This window comes from Rhincodon typus, chromosome 33, assembly GCF_021869965.1.
Source record: "Rhincodon typus isolate 14 chromosome 33, sRhiTyp1.1, whole genome shotgun sequence".
In the NCBI taxonomy this organism is placed as follows: domain Eukaryota; kingdom Metazoa; phylum Chordata; class Chondrichthyes; order Orectolobiformes; family Rhincodontidae; genus Rhincodon; species Rhincodon typus.
In genome coordinates this window covers 26,247,499-26,262,031 of record NC_063364.1, presented here as the reverse complement: position 1 = coordinate 26,262,031, position 14,533 = coordinate 26,247,499, and the positions used below count along the sequence as shown (strand labels likewise).

The 14,533-nt window shown below is 42.1% G+C and overlaps 1 protein-coding gene across 3 annotated transcripts in view; it reads left to right on the top strand.

Moving 5' to 3' along the window:
• chd2 (chromodomain helicase DNA binding protein 2) overlaps positions 1-14,533 on the top strand; it is a 96,979-nt gene that overhangs the window by 49,067 nt on the left and 33,379 nt on the right. For all 3 annotated transcript variants that reach the window (XM_020528749.2, XM_020528740.2, XM_048616110.1), the window contains 8 exons: positions 3,451-3,667; positions 4,922-5,011; positions 5,390-5,580; positions 6,282-6,470; positions 9,896-10,058; positions 11,396-11,548; positions 12,670-12,741; positions 14,312-14,461. In XM_020528749.2, the coding sequence (XP_020384338.1) occupies positions 3,451-3,667; positions 4,922-5,011; positions 5,390-5,580; positions 6,282-6,470; positions 9,896-10,058; positions 11,396-11,548; positions 12,670-12,741; positions 14,312-14,461 (1,225 nt within the window). The remainder of the gene's footprint in view (positions 1-3,450; positions 3,668-4,921; positions 5,012-5,389; positions 5,581-6,281; positions 6,471-9,895; positions 10,059-11,395; positions 11,549-12,669; positions 12,742-14,311; positions 14,462-14,533) is intronic.

Below are 14,533 nucleotides of genomic sequence, written 5' to 3'. Positions count from 1 at the left end.
CGGTATGCAGGATCACAGCTCTGTGACTGTGACCAGTAGATGTACGGATATTGATCTTGGACAGGCTCAGTATCAATTGTGGCATTTCCCGTCGTCAGATCACTCACTGAAACACGTCGTCTCTGCTCACAAATGGAAAATTACCTCCTTGATGAGCTGCAAGAGAATGCTGGATCCCGCCACAGGTCACCTGCTTCAGCAGACGAAAAATGGTGTTTTGACTCTTAAGATATCATTCACACTCTTCCATCCCCTATGAGCAGGACTCAGTGGAGTTCAAACCCAGTGGGGGCAGGAACTAGATACATTGCTATTTTTTTGCAGCCAGCCTTATTTTAAAAACAAATGACATTAGAAAGATGGTGAAACTGACGTGCATGAATTAGATTGGAGTAGGGGAGAATTGCGTATGTGAACATATGAACTAAGAGCAGGAGTAGGACACTTGCCCCCTTACGACTGTTAAGTAAGATCAGGGCTGATCTGATTACCTCACATTGCTGTCTGTCCCTGGTATTGTTTGACCCCCTTGCTTTATCAAGAATCCATCTACCTCTGCCTTAAAAACATTTGTTGACTGCTTCCACTAAGAAGAGAGTTCCAAAGACTCATTGCCCTTTAAGAGAAAAATATTCTCATAATTTCTATCTTAAATGGACGAACCTTCAATTTTAAATAGTGACACTAATTCTGGTTTGTCCCACAACAGGAAACATCCCTTGCACATCTACCGTGTCAAGACCCCCTCAGGGTCTTGTATATTTCAATCACGTCGCCTCTTGCACTTCTAATCTCCAGCAGACATAAGCCTGGTTTGTCACATATTCCCTCAAAAGAGCAATGTGCCCATTCCGCTTATTTCTAGTAAACCTTTGGATAGCTTCCACCGCATTTACATCCTTCCTTAAGTAAGGAGATCAATGTTAGACACAGTACTCCAGATGTGGTCCCACCAGTGCTCTCTGTAACTGAGGCATAACTTCCTCACTTTAGTGTTCAATTTTCCTTGCTTTCCCAGTTACTTGCTGTACCTGCATACTAACATTTAGCCATTCCTACACTAGAACAGTCAAATTTGTCAGCTCCTTAGAGCTCTGAAATTTCTCAGTATTTGGATAATATGTTCACTTTTTCATTCTTTCTGCCAAAATGGACAGCTTCGCATTTTCCCACAGTTTGCTCCATTTTACAAATCTTAACTCGTTCACTTAACCTGTCTGTATTCCTTTGTAACCTCCTTGTGTCCTTTTCACAACTTACTTTCCAACTTATCTATCATCAGCAAATTTAGCAACTGTACTTCTGGTCCATTCATCCAAGTCTTCTATATAAATTGTAAAACATTGAGGTCTTGATCTCTATGGCTCATCATTCACTGCATCTTGCAAACCAGAAAATGACCCATTTATGTTTACTGTTTCCAGTTAGCTAGCTAATCTTCTGTACATGTTAATGTGCTACCCTCTCCACCTATTTATCTTCCGCAATAACTTTTAATATGACACCTTATCAGTACCTTCTGGAAGTTAGAGTGCATCCAGCAGTTCCCCTTTATCCACGTTATTTCCACAAAAAACTCCAATAAATTGGTTAAACATGATTTCTCTTTCACAACACCAGATGCAGTTTGAGATCAGAGCATCATCTGCATCTTAACGAAAGCAAAGTACTATGGCTGCTGGGGATTTGAAATAACAACAAAGTGATGGAGAAACTTGGCAAATCCGACAGCGTTTGTGGAGAGCAAAACAAAGTTAATGTTTCAAGTCGAATGTGACTTCTTTGGAACTCTGTTTTTCTCTCCAGAGAAGCTGCTCAGTTTGTCCAACATTTTCTGTCTTCTGTGTTGTATTATGCTCTATGGCTTCCTCAACATGGTCATGAGCTGCATTATAGATGATTGGACCTAGAAGAGTTGTCTCTACACAATTTGCCTGGATGAGTCTTTGCAAACTAGGGTAAGCAAATTTCGAAAGACACCAAGGATAAGAGATGACCATCCTCACCTAGTTTGACCTTGCTTGTCAAAGCAGTTTACCCAGATGTGACTGCTATTTGGAGCAAACCGGTAAAAGCTGGGTAAAGATGAGGACCATTGCAGGATGAGCCACACCGCAGCTAAAACGGACCCCCTTTAACAACAAAACTGGTTTATTAAAAGGCTGTTAGTTTGTGACTCATTGGAAATTCTCCTTTGTTATTCTGCTGGGCAGGACTGTACCTCCTTCTGTCTATTCAAGTCTATTTAATTGCACCAAAGAATGGTCATCAGTGCGTTTGCTTTCCATTCCATACAGTTTCCTTTGGAGTACCCAGGAACCACACACCACCACCAACTCCCCCCCCCGCCCCACATTTCGTATCCACATGCCACCACTTGCCACTGTCACTCAGAAACATCACATAATTTTCCACAAGTATACTGACTGTATCAAATTTTACCTCACCACTACTTGCTTTGACCCCCTCCATTGTCTCTACCTTGTCAGGTTGCTTGTCTGACATTCAGTGCAGGGTGAGCAGAAAGTTCATTCAGTTAAACATTAGGAAGACTGAAACAGTTGTCTTTAGCCACTACCACAAACTGTTCCTTTACTTGCAACTTCATTCCTCTACCAAGCAACTTACCTGAGACTGAAATGGACTGTTGGCAACACAGTTCTATTTGACTCAGTGAGCTTTCAGCTGTGTCTTCATGCTGTCATTAAGGCCGTGTATCTCCACTCATATAACATTGTCTGACTCTTCTGTACTTCAGTTCATGCTGAAATCCTCAGCTGTGGTTTAGTTTTCAAACTTCCAGACACGATTATTCCATTGCATCCCTGGCTTACCCTTCGCATTCTGCCCTCCATAAAGTTGAGCCCATCCAAAATTCTGTTGCCCAGTACCTAATTTGCACGAAATTCCATTTACTTGTCATCATTGTGCTTGCTGATCTGTACTGGCTCCTAGCTAAATAACACTATTTTAAATATTTCATTCTTGTTTTAAGAGTGCACTATGGCATAACCATGCTCCTGTGTCCACAAAATTCTCCAGTATCATTGTTCCTCCAATTCTGGATTTTTGAGGACCCCAGATTTTAACCACTCCCATCACTTGTGTTCACGTACCTTCATGACCATCTTTGCCACTTTACCTCCTTTAAGACATTCTTCAAAACCAAATGCTTTGGGCAAGATTTTGAACTTAAAGGGTTACTTACTGTGCTTTAAATGATTCTGACACATCAGCCCATATATCTCCCATATATGGTTGGGTGTTGTATTTTGGTTTGCACTACCCCTGTGAAACAACTTGGGATGCCTTACTTTATCAAAGTTGTATTAATGCAGTTGGTTTTACAGTTCTTTTTGGTGTTTCATGTGTTAGAATCTAGATTTATGTCACACTTTGCTTGGCTCAGTAGGTTCGCTGTTTACATTTTCTGTTTGAAAACCCCCGCAGGTGTAACAGTGTGATCCTGGCTGATGAAATGGGTTTGGGTAAGACAATCCAGACTATCTCATTCCTCTCAAACCTATTCAATCAGCATCAGCTCTATGGTCCCTTCCTCTTGGTTGTACCTCTGTCCACTGTCACTTCCTGGCAGCGAGAATTCGAAATCTGGGAGCCCAACATGAACGTGGTTGTTTACATCGGTGATGTCATGAGCCGAAATACGGTGAGTTCAAGACGTTGCTTAAAGCAATTGATGGAGGTTCGGGAAATTTGAAATTATGTTAAATGCAGAATATGTGCTTCAGGTTAATCATTGCCTGAGAAACTGGATAATGTCTTGAGTAGGTGGTCATCCCAAAGCTTTTGTTGTGAACGTGATTTGTTTTTCTTCTGCGGGTCCAGATCGTGTGTGTCAGAACCCCAGCATAGTTACATTGCCATACATGCAGTCTGAATATTTCTCCATTACCAGGCTAAGATGTATTTCTGTGGTCCTTGGAGTGTTCAAAACAGGAATGAGTAATAAGTGCTGGCCAGCCAGTGACGTCCATGTCTCATGAGAGAGTAAAAGAAAGCTGGGATAATTTCCCGGATGAGATTTCATTTCTAAACATCTAGTCAAAAGTGAAGACAGTACAATCAAATGTGATTTTGTCCTAAGCTTGAGAACCTTAAAAAACCTTAAAACTTGCAGATGCTGGAAACCGGAAACAGTGTAAGTTCTGAAGAAGGATCACTGGATCTGTAGCGTTAACTTTGCTTTCTCTCCACAGATGCTACCGTTCCTGCTGAGTTTTTCCAGCAATTTATGATTTTGTCCTCTCCTAGTTTTCCTATCTGAAGCTCAGATGGATTGCTGGTTTGTGCTGCAGGGTGATGCCAGTAGTGTGGGTTCAATTCCTGCAAAGGCTGAAGTTACCATGAAGGACTCTCCTTCTCAGTCTCTCCCCTCACCTAAGGTGTAGTGTTTCTGAGCTTAAACCACCACCAATCTTCTCTCAATGAGAACAGCCCTCTGGCCTGGTAAGACAACGATGATTTTTTACACCTTCCTCAAATTTCCCGCAGTCTGTTGGATAGTGATAAAAATTTGAGAGTGTGAACCAGTTTCTCCCTCTCACCTCCTAAACTCTCATCCTACAAGAGGAAGTGTATGGAGATATTGTAATGTTGCTTTCTATATTACAGCTTAGATGGGATCAGGTAAAGATCTTTTGGTTTTCTGTTACTCCCTGTCTTAACCGGTTGTTCCAGGATCTAATCTTGGGCTTAATCTGTAAGGAGATAAAACCTGAGGATGCGAAACCTACTAATGGCTGAGAGTGGTGATATTCGTTACCCTGTGCTGTCTGACCAGTACATTGCTGACATACATATTTGTACAACGTCCAGAACTCTGGACCTGTTGATATATATCAATGTATCATTAATAATTACTGACTTCCAACACAAAACAAATTAAAACTTTCTGTTACAGATCCGAGAATACGATTGGTTACACCCTGAGACAAAGAGACTGAAGTTCAACGTATTGATAACGACATATGAAATTTTGCTGAAGGATAAGGTAATAAACCCACAGGCAGTGATGGGGAATTTGAAGCCCTTCAGAATAAATTGGTTCGGTCATCAAGGGGGATCAAATTCAACATGGGCACATGGAAATAATATTTTTACAAAAAAGTTGAGGGGTTGTGGAATGCTTTACCACAAACAGCTGATGAAGCCAGGTTGGTCATAATATTTCAGCAAAACTTGGATAAATGCTGAAACCAGTGAAACATCCAAAGCTGTGGACAGTGCCAGAAGAGCAGAATTCTGAGGTTAGAATGGAAAGCTCTGCCGTGGAGTTAGTGGAGATATGGACAGCTGAGCCTTAATAGTTTCCATCAGTGTGCTGAAATCTCAGTCTAATTGTTATTGAAGTCTTTTTCTTTCCTGTCAGAATGTTTTGGGGAGTATAAACTGGGCATTCCTGGGAGTGGACGAAGCTCATCGATTGAAGAATGATGACTCCCTCTTGTATCGAACTTTGATCGACTTCAGGTCCAACCATCGGCTGCTGATAACAGGGACACCGCTGCAGAACTCACTGAAAGAGCTCTGGTCGCTCCTACACTTCATCATGCCTGAAAAGTAAGCCACCTCTCAGCCAAACCAACAATTAATAAAGGTTTACAAGATGTAGTTAACCACTTGTCCCACCCACTAATCCCCATCAGGCTAATCACGTTCACACTGAGACCAGCTCCACAGGTACAAAGCTACCTTTGTCACCTTGTGCTCCCAAATTCTTTGCAGCAAGTTGTCTCCTTCTCGTAGCAAGCTATCTAATAACTGAATTGAGTCATCTCCTGACATGTACTTCCTAGCTGATGTAACTTCATAGCAGTCAGGAGAGTAAAAGTTCGGCTGTTATTAGTCAGCTGTAATTGGATATGAAGGTATAAATAGTTTAGTCTAGATTAAATAATCTGTTTAACACATGGACTAATCATCACAGATGTTGAGCATCCCTCTGATACAAATAGCACCCCAGAGGTCTTCATTGTACATCCTCTGAGACAATTGTGCAGGGTATGGAGAAAGAGTGTGGGGAGTGAGGTTAATGTCATAGCTCAGTGACGGAGCTGACACAGGTGTAACAGTTCAAATGGCATTGTCCTGGGTTCTACGATTTATTAAGCCCCAGGACTCGCATCACAGAATGTGGCTGACTCTCAGTTGCAGTGCCAATGCAGTGCTGCGTGGCTAGAGGAGCTGTATCCAGTCGTATCACTACTCCTTGAAGCATTCCAACATGCACTTGACATCTGAATTGTTTTTCTTCTGTCTAGGTTTGATTCCTGGGAGGACTTTGAAGAAGAACACGGGAAGGGAAGAGAAAATGGTTTCCAGAGTCTACACAGGGTCTTGGAGCCCTTCTTGTTGCGCAGAGTTAAGAAAGATGTTGAAAAATCACTTCCTGCCAAAGTTGAACAGATTCTGAGGGTGGAAATGTCAGCCTCACAGAAGCAGTATTATAAGTAAGGGCTCACCTGGTGATATGGATTAGCCCAGCAGGAGACCAAGAATAGGTGGATGCCTAGGGCAGATGTTGGTTTTGTGAAATTGACTTTGTCTTTTCTTTCATCCCTCTACTTTTCTCTGCTTAATGGATTTTTAGTAATTTTTAGCAAACTGGGCAGATCTTGATTTAACCGTGAATACATATCCTAGAATTGAATAGCTTATTTTTTTCCTTTCCCTGACTAATCATTTGTAGCGCTAAGACTAGTTAAATCAGTAGAGATTAACTCTGCAACTTTCGGGTGTCACCCATTGAGGTGCCAGTGGAACCACATTTTGACATCTTTTTTCTCTCGCCTCAATGTTGATCATTCATCCAAAATAAAATTGGTAACTGAAGAGGCCATCGGGATTCTCTCATCACTAGCAAAGTAGCACTCGAACCAGAGTACGAATAAGCTGCTCTCTCCTTAGGTCCACCCTCGGTTGTATTGCAACAATATATGTCTTTGCACTTCAGTTGTGAAGCAGGAATTTAACTAGATTTAGATTTAGCGAGGTTTCAGGCCAGGTATCTTTGTATTTGTGATGCCTTGGCTGTGTGTGTTAGGTCCTCATACCGGATGATTCAGGTACTGCTCATGGCTTCACCTCTACAGTGTGTTGCACTGGCTAACCCCCCCAAGCACCTTGAGACAGATCAACACAGTTTTAAATTGTTCTCATCACAGTTCCAATCATCACTAAGTTGTTGAACGTGGTTGAGGTAGACCAACACCATGAGTACATGGGGAACATATTTGTGGTCATTATAAATCCGTCTTTGACAGAAACTAGCTGTAGTGCAATTATATATGTCTGAATAAAGATAAATGTATTAGAAGGTGCTTAGTGAAGTCTGACCGCGGTAATTGCAGACAATGAGGGACTGGGGAGGCAGAGAAGGCGGAGGGGTTGGGGTGGTGGGTGCTTGAATGTAAACGAGGGTCATGTGCTTCAGTCTATCACTCAATAAAAAGTCCCTGGGTACTTTAGTATAGACCATAGAAAAGTTACAGTGCAGAAATGAGCCATTCAGCAATTCATACCCGTTCCAGCTAAATGACCTAGCCCTCCCCATTCTATTTCTGCATTCCAGCACCTGCTCCATAGCCTTGCAGGTTATAGCACGTCGAGTGCAGATCCACATTCTTTTTAGATTATTTGCAGGTTTATGCCACAAACACCAAACTGGGCAACAAATCCCAGCTATCCATCACCTTTTGGGAGGAAAAGTTTTCCTTTTGCTCCATCGCCCCCAAAACCGCTCGATACAGATGCCAGTCTTGTTAATCTTTGCTCCCTGGTAATTGACTTCTCTGCTAGGGGAACTGAGTATTTCCCACTCACTGTACGCAAGCTCCTCATTATTTTGTATACCTCAATTAAATCACTTGTCAGCCTCCTCCTTTGAAGGAAAACAGGTCTAACTTATCCAATCTCTTCTTACACCTGAAATTTTCAAGCCCTAGCAATGTTCTTGTAAATCCCCATTCTTTCTTTTGAGCAGTTATGTCCTTTCTGTAATGTGGTAACCAGAACTGTACGTTAAAGTCCAGCTAGGATCTAATCATGTCTTCTGTAATTTCAGCATTACATTACTGCTCATATATTCAGTGCCTTGTCCAATGAAGGAAAGTATCCCGAATGTTTCCTTTACCACCTTATCTACCTTCGGGAACTTGTGAACATATACTCCAAGATATTTTGCTTTCTCTACTCTTCCCAGGGCCCTCAGATTTATTGTGTATTGCCTTGCCCAAATTCATAACCTTGGACTTCTCCAGTTTGAATTCCAATTACACACTTTTGCCCATTCAGCCAAGCCATTGATATCTTCCTGGAGTTGACAGCCGTTACCTTCGCGAGTAACAACCTAATTTTTTTATTGCCTGCAGTTTTCCCCATAGTGCTTCCCACCTTTAAGTCCAAATCATTAATGTATACCATAAACCGCAAGGGACCAAAAACTGAAACCTGTGAAACATCGCGAGAAACACCAATTCATTTACAAAAACATCATTTGACCATTTCCTTTTGTTTCCTTTCACCAAGGAGTGAGGTGCAGTTTTGGATCTAACATACCACATCCCACGATATCCGATGGGCTTTAATTTTTATTCTCCGTCTGCCATGTGGGGACCTTGCCAAATAAAATCCATGTAGACAACATCCATTACACAATCTCCTTCAATCCTCCTTGTTACTTACTCAAAAACTTCAATTCAGTCAGTTTGACAGTCCTTCCCTTAATAAAACTGTGCTGACTATATCTGAATAGTCCATTCCTCTCCAAGTAATAGTTAATCCTTTCAATATTGATTCCAGTAATGTGCCCACCACAGAGGTGGCATTATCAAGAAAATTAAACACTAAGCCACATGAGAGATTACACCACATGACCAAAGGCGTAGGTGGGCCAGTGATGGTCTGAGAGCACTGGGGAAATGAGTGAGTTACAAGAGGTTCAAATTAGCAATGTGAAGGATAGACCTATGGAGACCGGTAATAAAGAGTTGAAATAGTCAAGCCTAGAGGTAACAAGGATTTAATGGGAGTTCAGTGGTTAATGGCCCTCAGCAGAGATAGATTGAGCAGTGTTGGGCAGGCAGAAACAAGGTGCCTAAGCGGTGATGTGAATGTGTGATCAGAAGCTCACTTTGGTTAGATGTAGCACCCAAGTTGTGAACAGTCTTGTTCACCCTTGGACGATTGCCAGAGAGTGGAGTGGAGTTGGAACCAGGAGAAACAAATTTGAGACCAGGACAACTGCAGTGACTTCTGCCTGGCCAGTAATTATGTGAAGGAAATTTCTGTTCACCCTTTACTAGATGGTGAGAAAGGGGTCTGATGATTTGGAGATAATGACAAGTTAAGAAACGTGAAGGTGAGGCAGTTTCCATAGTCAACATACATATGGAAACTGATGCTGCATTTTCAGATAACGCTGCAAGTGAGAGGTAAAGGAGGGTGTCAGTGCAGGACCTTGAGGAGATTCCGGAGCTAACAGTGCAGTAATAGGAAGGGACATCATTTGGACAGAAGTCCAAAAATCACAGCATTGAGGGAACAGCATAGCATCCCAGCTAGGCAGTGTTCGGGATGTACTTTACAAGAAGTTAAGAGAGCTGGATCTATTTCTGTTGGAAGTAGGATTGAGGGTAACAGAATTGCTTGATGTTTTCTTTTCCCTGATGAGGTAGGGGAAGGTATCCAGGAGCCGAGGAAGAGCCCATGACAGAATAATCATACATGATCTCTGGATGGAGTGGACTTGCTGCATCGGTTAGTCCTTTCTTTCCTGGTACTGATGTTGGTTATGGTGAGGTTATGGTAATGGGGAACTTGTGCTGCTGTTTAGTCAGTTCTTGATGCTGAGCACTCCTTATCTCTGTCAATGCAGGTGGATATTGACCCGAAATTATAAGGCGCTTACCAAGGGAACCAGGGGGTCTACTTCGAGCTTCCTCAACATCATGATGGAGCTGAAGAAATGCTGCAATCACTGTTATTTAGTTAAGCAGTGCGAGGAAAATGAGAACCTGACCAGCCAGGAAGTGTTACAGGTGAGTGAAACTTTCTTGGTAAATTTTGTCCTCCCTCACTGAACTGCACAGCACACCGTCTAAATGTGAGTGTCTCAGAAACCCGAACCAAAATCACAAGCAATGATGAGTTTAAACTGTCTTTGTAGTCACCCTTGCTGCTTCCAGTTATCATTTAACTAGAGGTACAGCCAACCACTACAAAAGCCATTCTTTGATCGAGCTTGCTTTCCACAGTTTTTATTCTTTCACAGGTTTTGGGCGTTGTCATCAAGCTGACCATTTGTTGCCCAGCCTTGATTGCCATTTAGCTGAGTGACATGCTAGGCTGTCTCAGAAAGCATTTAAGAGTCAGCTGCATTGCTTTGGGTCTGGAGTCATATGTAGGCCAGACCATATAAGGGTGGCAGATTTCCTTCCCTAAAGGACATCAGTGAATGAGATGGGCTTTTACAGCAATCAATGATAGTTGTTATAGTTACCATCCCTGAAACCTGTTTTCAATTCGAGTCATTTTTTGAATTTACGCTCCACCAGCCGCTGTGGTGGGATTTGAACCCTTGTCTCCAGATCATTTGACTGGGCCTCTGGTTTACTACTCCAGTGTCATTCATTACCCATCTTGTTTTCCTATAGATCCAAATACTTTTCAACTAACACGTGCTTTCTGTTCCTTATCACTGCTATTGAACTGATCCTTCTCACCGCAAGAACAGATCTGAACTATTTCTGTACTTTATGTATACCATGGTATGTATCCCTGTGATCACTCTTTGGAAGTATTCGCCCGAGTCTCTGGAGTGGGACTGCACCTTTTAGAAGGGTACCCTTGCAGTTAAGCTGTTAAACTAATGCTCCCTGCCCTCTTAAGGTGAAGGAAAACGATCTCATGGATTTTTCTAAGAAGAGTTCTGAGAGCTATTTCCAGAGTCCTAGTCAATGTTTATTCCTCAATGAACATCACAGAATCGATAGGTGGAAGCAAGATACACGTCAGCCATGATACAAGTCAGCCATGATACAACTGAACGAGAGAACCTGCTCATAGGGATGAATAAAGGCCTGCTCTCTCTCATGGAGAGAGATGAATAATGGTGGAGGGTCACCACATTTCATGCAAGGGGAGAGTCCTTCATGGTAACCTCAGCCACTGCCAGGATTGGCATTATTCTATGTCAGAAACTGGCCATCCAGCCAATTGAGCTTACTGACCTTCTAGTAGGGGATGAATAATCTGCTGCTGTTCCTGCTAGTTGGGGATGAAAATGTCCTCCCTGCCCTTACTTGCAGCTAGGTTGCTCTCAGCACCTGAACTTTCTCAGACTTGGCATTTTGATTCCTGTTTCAACTTATTGCAGAACCTGATCAAGAGCAGTGGCAAGCTGATTCTGCTGGATAAGCTGATGACCCGGCTTCGAGAGAGAGGAAACAGAGTGCTCATCTTCTCTCAGATGGTCCGAATGTTGGATATCCTTGCTGAATACTTGACCATAAAACACTATCCATTCCAGGTGAGTGTGACCAAGAATTCCAGAGTGTTGACTAACCTGAGAGATACTGAACAATTCAGAATCTGACACACAATTCAGGATGGTGTCATTTCTGAACAGCATTTTTTGTTTACCCACATTCAGTTCCCTTGTGTTTCAACTTGCTCTTTATACTTGTCCCAATGAAGGGTGGAAAGGGCTTGTTGCCAGGAAATGGAACCATTTGTTTGACATGCTTGATGTGAGAACCACATATACCAGATAGTTATCCGGAGTCAAAAACTCCTTGAACTCTTCCATATCAAATTGTTGCACATCAAGATCAGAAGATCTTCATCACAATTGAGAGATCTTTTAGTTTGCTGCATCAGCTATCCTATAATTCAAGTGTAGAATTAAAAAGAAAGACGGAACCAGGATTTGAACGCCTAGGTGTGTTTAAAGCGCCAAGATACTTTTTGAAGTGTAGTGTCTATTCAAATGCAGGAAGTTCAACAGTAAGTTTGAACACAGGAAACCAATGGTGATTTTTGTTAATTCCGATCCAAAACATGCATTGATTAAATGCCATTTCCTGTTGCTGACCTGTTTATTTTTGTTCTCCTTGAGCTAACCTTACCAGTTAACAAGGAGCTGTCCTGTCTCTTAAGTGATACTGGAGATAGCCCCACAGTGCTGTGCGCACTGGGAGGTGGATTGAAGCTGCTACGGCTAATTTCTACTTTCAAACACTTGCAGAAAAGGCTAGCATCCCATCAGCCTCAGTTGAGTTAAACTTGGGTCTCCAAGGCAACAATTCAAAGATGAGCCCATCCCTCCAGCCCACTCAGTTCCCATTTCCTCCATTATTACTTTAAAGATGTTTACGGCTGTAGGTTTATGGAGAATGCACCTGGTGACGTACCTGTAGATAGCCGGGCCAAATTTGGTTGCTATCTATGTAACTGTTTTGGCAACTTGTCTTTGTGAAGTTGCTCAATGACGCAAGCCCTTCTATAGCTGTTGACTAAGCACTGTCCTTTAAACCAGGATTATTTTTGGACCAAGTATCAGCATAAAAATAGATGAGAAATCTGCACTTCAGAGTTTCGGAATGATCCTTAAGCACACAGTTGAGATGTTCTTGTTCTATCATATTGCAGCGTTTGGATGGATCTATAAAAGGAGAGTTAAGGAAACAGGCTTTGGATCACTTCAATGCAGAAGGATCTGAGGTAAGAAAGTGTTGATTTACATCTTTCCCATTACTAGATTGACAGCCCTTTTAAAACGATACTCCACCACCTAAAAGATATTAAATAGCGAATGGTTGGTTGTCCTGGGAATGTTTAATGAACTCTCACTCACTCTGGTGTTGTATTTTACTCAGTAATCCCTCACTTTCTGAGGTGGTTTACTAAAACTTTGCTTCATCTCAGGTTTTTGAGACTCATTCCTTGCTCAAATCATTCATTCTTGGCTGATCATCTTAATTTCCCTCTGCTTTATCCGTTGGTAGTAACGTGCACGCACAAAACCAGATATTGGGAATTTTCCACAAAAGTCACTTCTGTCTTGACCTAATTCATACTTTATCACTTCAAAGTTATTCCCTCTTAACAGTAGCTATCCTTGATTAATAAACGTTTGTCAGCAGGGACTTCACTGCATTGTCTGGACAGGTTACCAGCAGTGCTTTTCAATTAGTGCAGTTGTACTTTGTCCTGTCGGGGTATTGTTGACAGAGAGGCGAGTACATGCAGTTCTTGCTTTGAATAAAGAATTCATTTAGGAAATTTGAGTCAGAAGGGTTGGTTTGGTATCAGTTGGCCTGGCATAGCGTCACATCGCAAGACGTGGCACTCGCACTGCACAATTGGCCTCTTGCCACATGTACTACTGCTTTGATTTACTGGATTGTTTTCCTTTCTGAAACACACTTAAAATAACTCTAGATTAGTTCAGATTATTTTTATTTAAACTCACCCTTGTCTCCCTTTTTAGCTGTTAAAAGTTTCTAAGATGGTCAGTGAGATAGAAATTGAGAAACATACCTTTTCTTTGTGGAATTGATTAACTTGGTTCCCTCAACCATCTACCCCAAAATCCAGCTCTTCCCTATCGATATGTACTCAAAAACAATTAAAATAAACACCACCTGTTTCCCTTAACCTTAGCAAGGACATTAACAAATCTTAACAATGGGATTAACGTGAGCAAAAGTACTGACGGTAATTTCTCTCCCCCGTTGCTTTTATGAACAAATATTGCACGCGAGCTTCCTGCTCCCTGCACCCTTACTGAGACCATGCAAACCAGAGGGTCACCTCTTCAATCTCTGAGCTGATGGATTCTTTCCCAGTTTCCACATCCTCCTCCATTTTGGCCATCTACAGTTTGCAAGGTTTTATGACAGCAAGGTGTTGATTCACGCATTATCCAGTCCTAGCCTCATTCCTCTTGTTAACCTGCGGTGTTCCATGCTATAGGCCTTACTCTGTCAGCCAGCTTTTCAGTGGAAAATGCTCCAAGCATGATGAGCTCTTGGACCTGTAGAATCTTAGAATGGTGCATCACCAATAGAATCCATTTGCCTTTGTACCTGCGCTAGCATTTTGAAAGAGTTATCCAGTTAATTCCACTCACCCTGCCTGACAGACCTTTCATGTCATCTTTGAGTATTTCTCCACTTTTATATTGAAAATTGCCATTGACTCTGCTTCCACCACTCTTCATATTATAACTCACTATGTTCAAAGAAATTTCTCTGCTAGTTTTTTATTTGTTTTCCATCTCTATCTTTAGGACTTCTGTTTCCTCCTTTCCACGAGAGCAGGGGGCCTTGGGATTAACCTTGCCTCTGCGGACACTGTGATCATCTTTGACTCTGACTGGAATCCTCAGAACGACTTGCAGGCGCAGGCTCGAGCTCATAGGATTGGCCAGAAGAAGCAGGTTAGTGTGCACTCGGTTGGAAGGGTTATTGGGTGGTGCCTGTGTCAGCTCTGCATGTTGAAGACAGATCCA